The sequence below is a fragment of the Prinia subflava genome, chromosome 1, assembly GCF_021018805.1.
Source record: "Prinia subflava isolate CZ2003 ecotype Zambia chromosome 1, Cam_Psub_1.2, whole genome shotgun sequence".
Classification (NCBI taxonomy): Eukaryota; Metazoa; Chordata; class Aves; order Passeriformes; family Cisticolidae; genus Prinia; species Prinia subflava.
The window spans coordinates 44180839-44190760 of NC_086247.1; the positions used below are offsets into that span (position 1 = coordinate 44180839).

The 9922-nt window shown below is 37.8% G+C and overlaps 1 protein-coding gene across 1 annotated transcript; it reads right to left on the minus strand.

The window, feature by feature from the left end:
* Nucleotides 1-1918: 1918 nt before the first annotated feature.
* Nucleotides 1919-9722, minus strand: LOC134562294 (transthyretin). The gene is made up of 4 exons (XM_063419683.1): nucleotides 9630-9722; nucleotides 8735-8874; nucleotides 4099-4234; nucleotides 1919-2232 (listed from the first exon to the last, which is right to left on the minus strand). The coding sequence occupies exons 1-4, from the start codon at nucleotides 9696-9698 to the stop codon at nucleotides 2125-2127; spliced, it is 453 nt and encodes a 150-aa protein (XP_063275753.1). The 5' UTR covers nucleotides 9699-9722; the 3' UTR covers nucleotides 1919-2124.
* Nucleotides 9723-9922: the final 200 nt, after the last annotated feature.

Here is a 9922-nt window from a genome sequence, read left to right on the forward strand (position 1 = left end):
TTATATCAAGGCCTCTGAAATGAAGCTACTTATCAGAAAACCCCTGTGACTTTCAACACGTAGATTCATGCTATTTACTTAGTAAACAATGAGAAAATAAGTAACTCATACAAACATGAACCTTGTCTGTGAAAATAAATCTTTTCTATCCTTGTCTGTGGAAATATTGTGAATATTGCCTAGTTCAACTACTATGTCAATTTTCTTGGAAGAAATATCTATTCTGTTTTATTTTTCTTTTTTTAATTGAGGAATAATGCTGTATTGACATCATATAACTGAAGGAAATACAAATTTTATGTCTACTCAGCAATTTTAGTGAGAAATTCTCTGTGGCTATGTTTTGGTTTGAGTCACCCATGCTTATATATTAAGAGATTTCTCTCTGTGTCGCTCTCCTACCCACCTCTAATAGAAGGTAGGTGGATAATCTGTGGGCTATTTTGTTATCTTACACATTCCCTAGGAAGAAAAATATATTACTTTTGGTTTTCAAGGTTCCCACACACAGCTTCTGAAGCACATTTAAACAGTATTTAAAGGTGTGTCAGTTGTGCCTTAGATTCAGTACAAGGTCAAGGCTTTCCCCATATAACTGCAAGTCAACTCCTGCCAGAAGCATCTGGTTCGATTGAGGGAAATATCAGTCCTTGAAATTATGCTTTGTCATTCTGGTCTTTGCTTAGACATACGTACATACACTCTTTTACTAGGTTTATCCTCTCATCAGATGGATGACTACAAACAGGGTAGATTTTTTTTGTGTTTGTTTTGTTTTTTTGCCAAGTATATCTACATGAGCAAATTTATGTCCTATTTTGAGGGCTTAGCATAACACACTTCGAATGAAACCTACTAGTTGTCAAGCTCCAGGGATAGCAGCATCCCATGAAATCTCCATATTTTATGATGAGTGCTGTTTTGAAACTGTTTGCATTGCTGACAAGAGTTGTGTAACTATGGTAGCATCTAGAAATCCGTGGAAAAGTAACCAGTGAAACAGCTTTTGTAACTTGTGAATTCACTTGCTATGCCGTCATACCAGCAGGCTCTGGGCATGAACTCCAAGGTCAGCGGCAAACGAGGGCTGAAGGTTTCTGGCTGGCATGATTTCAGTTTCTTTCTCTGCAATTTATGTAATCCAGTTAAAATCCAATTCCTCTACTTCAGGATATTTTAAATACAGTAGGCCATGGGTTTACAGAAATCACTGCTAAAGCCCTCAAAGTCTTTAGTCAGTTTATCAGCAACTTTATTTGAATCCCAGTCACTCAACAGTTTACCTTTTCCTATTTCTAAAAGTATGAAGAGAATATTAAGATGATGCTTCTCTTTTTGAGCTTCGTTTTAATGGTGGCTACAGATATGAGTTATTAGGGATTTAACTGGAATGTGCCTGTATAGGGTAGCCAGCTGCAAGATGTCAAATAATTAATATCAAAGATGTTTATAAAGCGCTAATTGAAATTACTTCAGTGCTTCCTAGATTAATTGAGCAGCCAACTTTCCTCTTGAAACATCAACATGTTGATTTTTACCTGAAGTTTTAAGTAAAGGTACACAGATTTTAACTCTTTCATTTCTCTGGACACACCTATTTCAGTGGTTTCTGCATTGTTTGTTCTGCTGCTAGGTATTCAGAATTTCACCTATTCACCCCTGTGATCTGATTGATAGTGGGACTATATTTTCTGTGTGTAAACTTGGAGTAGCACAGGCGACTTTCTTATTTTGAGTACATTTATTTGGTATTTTTTTTAAGGTAGCATACTATATGAATTTCCTATTTTGAGTCAATGTATTTGGTGAGACTTCTTTAAGGTAATGGATGAAGAAAACAAAACTAAATCAAGTGTCACCCCACACGTGTTTTTCAGATGTCCTTTGCACTTCAATGAAAATCATAATACCTTAGAGAACAATAAAATTTCACTAACTGAGTCAAAATTGTTTTAAAGAAGTAATATTTTATTGACTTGTCTGAAGTTTGCCGGGTTACAAAATGGAAAAACAAAACAAAACAACTAATGTAGCAAAAAGTTATGCTTTAGCAGTAGGAAAAACCTCCCTCCTAAAAGCCTATGGTAGTTCCAGTGGAGGAAGGTGTGAAAAGACAGTAGATGTTTATTCCTGGGGATCAGTGACAACAGCAGTGGTTGAGTAGGAGAAAGGGCTGAGCAGAGCGGCGATGGTGTAGTGGCGGTGACCAGAGTCATTAGCGGTGAACACCACCTGGAAAAGAGGAAACTTGTGGTCATGATGAGCAACATACAGCCTAAGCTACCTTACAAACAACTAAGCAGCACACACCACTTCATCTGCAGAGCTCTTCGCTGCTTCTGTCCAATGCTTTTTTCTGGAGGGTAATGCTTCCCATTACTTTGTGATTGCCCAGGAACTGAGATATTTGTGAGATTTGGACCGAGGTCCACAAAGAGCCTCAGCTGCTGTGAAGCTGGATGGAAATCCCCACACCCGAGCCAGGCAAGCTGCTCTGTGATGTGGAATGGGAGGGTAAGGGGGAAGTATCTCAAATGGCCAGTAGGAAAAGACAGGGGTGAAATTCCACCTAGGGAATTTAAATACACCCCCTGTGTGACTGTGTCCAAACAAGGCAGGCAGCTGGAGCCCGGAGCTGCTTTCTGTACTTCAGTGCCCCCTCCTGGTTTTAGCACCACTGGTGATGGGTCAGTTTTTACATTTAGAACTGAGTGGCTAGACTTGCCAGGACAAGGAGAGACCCTTGCCCTAAGACAATTCAAATCTACTGCTCTCCGAATCAGTCCAATGGGACTTGGGACACCCAGATCTCAGGAAAGTATTGTCACCTGAGTTAAATACCAGCTTTCTTCAGCCTACTATTTAATCTGTTTTTTAAACCATGATGCACTTTCTATAAGTGGACTAGAGAGTTGTCTCCTATGACCAAAGTCTAAGCTGCTGGGACATGAGGACTGAAGGCTTCAGTTACCTTGTGCACAGTCAGTCACTGAATTCTACCCACTTCCCAGGCTAGCTTGTTGACCTGTGGCTGTTCTATCAAGGAAAATCTTCTTCAGCCTAGCTGGAACAGTCTCCGTCAGACACTTTTAAGCACCTTCTGAGGTGTAGCCCTGACAACTTTCAGACATTGAAAGGGTTAGGGAATACTTTTGAGGGGTTGTTTTTTTTTTTTTGGACCTAAATCACCTAAACTACACCCCAGACCTTTATGGATCTGGGACTCAGTCATTTGTTTTAGTCTTCCACAGAGCTTCATGAACTTGTGGTTTGAAATGTTCTACACTACCAGTAGCTCTTCCAGACTACTTATACTGGAGAAACTGAAATTTAATGACAGATTAAGCCTGAAAAATTTAAACAGATTTTTGGATGTGCTAAGTAAATGTAGTAGATTAGAGCATAAAATACATCAGTGTAGGACTGAAAGCAAAGGGAGAGACTGGATATTACAATGCTGGCCTGCTTGTGAAATTTGAGTATCAATGAAATACTCAACTTTTCCTTTTCCACTATGGTTATTTTTTTTTTTTATACCTTTTTTTTTTTTTATATTGTATATTTTGGTACTGAACAGCATTAAAGAAAAAGGCACACCAGAAAGGATTTTTTTTCCTGTAATTACATGTCATATTAAAATTCAGCATTTTTCATATGACTGATGTGGGGGAAATACCTCTGATTTAAGCACAGCTTATTTCCTATAAAATAAGGGTTTCTAAATCTCTCCATTCCTTCAGCATCAGTAAAAGCAGTCTCTTTTTCTTGGTACCTTTTTTTTCTTGTTTGTTTTTATAAACACTCTGCTCTTTTGAATAATGGAGCTCTTTTCGAGCAATGTTCCCTGCTGGTATGAGTGGGTGAATGGGCACAGCTACGCTTTGGAAGAGCTGTGTCAGCACTTGCAGGGAAGCTGGCTTCTTCCTGTGTCTTAGCTGGATATTTATTGTCTTTATTTGCACAGAGCTGTGTGGCAGTGAACCACTTCACTGACTGATGGTACTCCTTCAGAGTTAAAGGGCTGTGTTTGCTCTTTCCAGCTGATGCCACTACACAGGCAGTGTATACTGGATATCAAGGATGTTTGCCACTACTCACATCAGCATATTCATGGAATGCAGAAAGCCCAAGTGCCTTCCAGTAAGAGCTGGTTTCAAACTTCACCATGTATTTTCCCTCCACAAACTGTTCTTCTGTCGTGAGCTCATGAATCTCCCCGTACTCTGTGGTTTTCCTGTAATGATTAAATATCTATGTAAAATTTTATACTGTCATTTAGATGCTAAACAGAAACAGTTAGCGTGGAATATTAAATAGCATAGGTGCCAAATTCTACATTAAGCAGTCTCTAATCACCTGAAACAATTCCTTCCCTCTATGTAGTGTATGTTTCCATACATTGCAGAGTCTATCCTTGCTATGAACTCACCCATATACATCACAAATCAAAGCTGGCTGGTTTAAGATCCCTCTTTTAGTATCATCTTTAACTTGCACCAAATGTCCTCTGGAACCAAAGGTTACTGTCTTAGGAGAAGGATTGTCATGATGAGAGGCAAGATACCAAATCTCAAAATAAAACTAAGGAGAGAAGAGAAATTCTATTGCAAAATTATTTTGTTCTCTAGCTATTAGCACTGAGGCTCTGGAGTTTATTCCTATACACTGATGTGATTTTATGTGACCCTGAGTGGTAATGTCTTGGAAGAGCAATTTAGCATCACAAGATTTTAATGATTTGAATTACAATGCCTTGGTCAAAGAGCAGGGGCCTCTTCCACTGGGTACCATATAAATGAGCAATAGAAATTCCCAGCTCAGAGCTTATGTGCTCAGCTCATAACAAAAAAATTGTGGGTGAAGAAACTCCAGCAGCAAGAAGTAGGTATAGCTGGTACTGCACCCTATTTGTTTGAAAAGGAGGCTTTTCAAGCTTTGTATGACAGCTGTTTAAATATTTACATACTCAGCTCCTAAACCCCACTTATCTCTTTTTCCTCCTTTTACTTACTTTCTGATTTTTTTACCTTCTGTGTTTGTTTGTTTTTGTTTGGGTATTTTTATGCTGAAAACATTTATTTAATATTTATAGTACTTCATAACCACATGATGTAGTTGAAGAAATAATGAAGAAAGCCTTGACTGGAAGAACTAGTAGAACTCTCCTGTCTTATGGCAATGAGTGATTGCCTAGGCAGAAAACAAACTTGAGGAGGAGGAGAGGAAGTGGACAAAGCAGTGACATGCTGCTTATCTGGGACAGAATCAGTTGTGTTATTGTGCTTTTCTTTCACAGTCTCTTTCTCCTTCTTCACTTTATTTGTAATCCTTGGTTAATGGTGATAAATAAAAAAGACTCAATGACAGAGTTTTGCTTAAATTAAGAGATAACAGGATTGAAAATCCCATGCTAATTTTCATTTTTCTTATTTGTCAAGACTGATAAAATCACACTGGTGCAATACAAGTGTAATCAACTGTATCCAGGGCAGACCAAACTTGCAGAGAATCAAAGTCCTATTTGAAACAATAGTCAGTTTGTAAAGCGTATGCATCTGTTTTCTTTTAGTTTAATTAGTAATTCCTGATTTAATCTATATTGCTGTAATAAAAGAAGAAAAAATTAATTTGTGAGTGTCCTTGAAGCTGTGAAACAGAATTACTGAGATCCTGCAGAAGAAAGGAAGTTAGCAATCCATGTACTTCAGCTTATAATCTAGATAGTCTAGACACAACGCAGTTATAAGGAAAAATGGTGTCTGCTTCAAAATCTTTGTTCAGAGAAATGAGTTAGTTTTAGTTTGAGGACAGTGTGGATGGAGCTGGCATGGTGCTTTCCCTAAGGGGTACTGCCCCAGAGTGTCAGATATTAACCATCCAGAAGAGTCAGGAAACTGGAAAAAAGAGCTCACTTGAAAAGGCATGCCCTCTACATGAAGTTAATGGCACTTTCTTTATTTTAGTTATTAAGTAATAGCCTTTCAATGCAACTGGTCTCACAAGGAAGCCCTTCAGCATTACTGCTGCACTGACAGCCAACAGGACAGTGTGTGATTCAGAGCCTGGAGGGGATTAGCACAAAGCAGAGGATGCTCAGCATTCAGTGCTGGTAGGAAAATACTGCGATTGCTTCTGAACAGCACTTGTATTTCTGTCTGAGTGGGGGACTAAATATAACATGGTTCTTTATTCTTAATAGGATGTGGACTGCCAGCATCTGCTGTAAGATGGACAGTTAAGATAAAGAGCTGTGCTTTTCCAGTAAAGTTACTACAGTGCCAGCCCATACTGCTATCCTGATCCTCTTTTTGACTGTCTGGACCTTAGTTGTATATTGTGGCCAGGTTAAATCTACACTGTGTGTACAATGATGTTATGAATTCTTAGGACATTTACTGCATTGAGATAAACTGTGCTCTCAGATGCAGGGAAATACCTCAGGAACACGAGCTCTTATTTTAGAGTTAAAAAAAAAAGGTTGGGGAACCACTTCAAATACACAGAAGTCTTTTCTTTCATGACTTGTAACCTAGGTCACATGAAAACTGTTCAGTGCCTGCAACTCTTGAACCACATGACAAGACCTCAATTTCCAAAAACTTGTGAGGAGCGAGAAGGTCAAAGCTAGTCATGGGAGGAGCTCATATAGAATCCAAATCACATGTTCTCTACCCTAAACCCTTCCTCAGTATGTGTCTTAGCTCAAGTTATCTCTTCTTGCATATTTTTAGCTAGAGTCATTTTGAAATAAGCCTCTTAATAAAGTCAGCTACTACTATTCTAACTCCCCCACTGCCCCCTAAATACCATTACTCAAATTCAACAGTTGCTAAATACATTTGCTTAATTCCATGAAGTGTGCTTGCAAAGTAAAAACAAGAAAACAAAATGGTAAAAAACATAACTACAACAGACATTTGTACAAAATGTAACTTTCCCATATGTATCTGCTCGGTACTGCAACTTCAAGATGTTCTTCACCTGACAGGAATATTTACAGATTGTGTTCCTGTTCTTCATTCATATTTTCAGCTGTTTTAACACAGGGAAATTCTGGCTTCCCCAAAAGAATAAAATTGTAATCACATATGAAAACTTGGTTCAAATAACTGTCATCACCCAAAGTCAATGCTGTCACTGAATGCAGCCTTGCTTATGATGCAAGTCAAGAAAAATGTCAAAACCTTTACCTGCAATAAAAGTTTCCATCCCCCAGCCAAATGGTTCTCACTTGCCTAAGATTAATCTTCTCAATGTATATTTAAGAAGTGATTAGATTTTCTTGAGTGTACTAACCTAAAATTGTCAACAGAAATTGCCTAAGAACTACAGGATTTGTCTCCATGGGATCGTTGAGAGCAGCATTCCAAACTAAACAAGAAAACACTGTTATGCCCCAGAAGTGAGGGCATTTAATAATGACATTACATTTATCTTATTCTTCCGTAAATTGTATTTTATATTAGATGTTAAACAGCCCTTGGTGAAACATTTGAAATCAGTTTCCTAATAATGAGAGGAATGCTCAGTAGAGATGTTATCCTTGTGTTGCTCTCCTTGAAAATAATGTCATTTTTCATGGAGTTTCTCTGTTCATTAAAATATATAAATCTATTTTAAGATCATTTATTCCTAGGTTAATACTCAGCACTTGAGAGTGGAATTGTTTGTTTCTTTCAGTATTTTAAACTCTCTTGCTACTTTTCAATGGGGGAAAGTGTTTTTTATCATATAAAAAGAAACCATTCAGGTGGAGAGAGAGTTATCTCTCCTTATAATCTTCTTCTCTGGGGTTTTCTTTTTTCTTTCCTGCTTATTTTATGTAAATCATGCTATTAAAAATCCTATTAAACACAGTTAAAATGTACAGTTGCCTCCTGTCCATTCTTGTGCTTGTTATTTTGTGCTTGAATATTCTGCTGCTACTGGAGACTTCTCTTGAGTTATTTAAAAATCTGAGTCAACAAACTGTTGCAATGAAAGTTAAATGTCTGAATAACTCAGCTATTTGAATTTTAGTAAATTGTGTCCTTCTGTTACTCACACACCTATCACAGACTGGAGTTATAATTGTCTGACCCTCTGTGATGTCCTAAGGTATTTGTAAGGATGCTAGGTATTTGTTGGTATTGATCTGTCATTCTAGAAAAAGGCATTCAGAGCTACAGAAATGGCCTCAAACAAGTGCTGAGATTTTGTTCTGTGTTGTGTTACTATAGGACTCCTAAAAACTTTCTGGTCGTGGAGTTTCTTCCAACCAGCACATTTGGTAAACAGCAGAAGATGAATAATGGACTTATTATTTGCATGTGTGCTGACAAAGCTTACAGAGAGGATTTTGTATGTGACTGCTGTAAATAAAGCTCTGTATCCATTGTATATGAAGATAGGTTAGTCTGGATTACATACAAAATTCTGGTAAATAGGCTTTTTTTCTTTCTATTGAAAGGAAAGATAATACTGAATCTAGGAGGAAAAAAAATATTGAAACTAGTCCCTTACAAAGATAAGATGAGCATCTGAACATATTTTTGCAATTAGCATTTCAGTCATGGATAAGTTCCACTTAAATCTAATGGATTTTAGATCAGAAAGATTCCTATGCTGTGAACACTGATAGTGTGGCTCATGTGTCATAAAACACTTTTCTGTTTTGATCAGAACTCCATTGTTTACTCCTCAATTGCTTGCCCAAGGCACCTTGAAAATGGCTCCAGAAGACCATAAAACTTACCCAACAGCAAAGTCCTGCCAGCTTCCATCTTCAGCCTGTTTAAAAACTTTAACAGTCACATCAGATGCAGGGCTTCCTCTGACTGCATCCAGCACTTTCACCATAAGAGGGCATTTGGAATCAACAGAGCCATGGGAGACCTTGGAGAAAGGAGAAGTATAGGAACTGTTCACCAAGCTTGCAAAAACTGGCTTCCGAAGAAAAGATGAATTCTAATTGTAGAATTACCATTCACTTAAAAGTAAGTTCTCCGGCAAATGTTATTCAAAGCCAATTTCCGAACATCTATTTCTTAACCAGAGTATCTTAGAACTTTATACTGATAACTTTATTACACACACAGATTGCTTGATCAATATTTAGAGTTGCTCTAAGTGGCTCTAGGAAAATGGTATAATGTTATACCTTTATAATGAGATCAAAATATGAACATAGTAAATTTTTATAAGTGCAGACAAAGTATGTTAACTAAGGAAACCAACAAAGAAATACACATGACATCCTAAGGCTAAAAGAATATCCCTTTCTTAGGCTTCATTAAAGGAATCCTTAGTCATACCTCAAAAATATTTTTTAGAGAAGCACTTGTTTGGCAAACTGCCTCTTCATATAGGATACAGGATGTGAGTCATGAACAGATAGAAACAAAGGAAAAAAAAGGTCACACCATCTAGATCCCTGACCCTTCCATAATACCTTACAATAGCTGAGTAAATGGCAAGAAAAAAAAGTTTTAAGAATTCTGAGGATGCTAAATAACTCCCTCCCCCCGAGAAATATCATTCTGGCAATGCCCAATGGTTACAGAATTTCATGGATGAAGAGGATGCTAGTCATCTAGAAACTCTAGATTATCATTCTTGTAATGATTGAGTTTGAATACAAAGAAACTCACCAGTGGTGCAGCTTCAGAGAAAAATACCAGTCCAGCTAAGAAAACAAAGAGCACAGACTGAAAGGCCATTCTGCTTGCTGTTAGTGAGCCTTGGTGCCAGCAGCCAGGAACTGAGGGGATTTGGGATTTTATAGCCAATCCACAACAAAACAGGCTGCTCATTGGGTGCCCATATGACTCCAAAACTGCTGATTCTGATTATTTGCTTAGTAAATAGCCCAATCCTAGAGTCAGTTCATGAATAGCACTGCCATTGAAGTCAATGGAAGGACTGCAGGATCACTAGAGCAAAG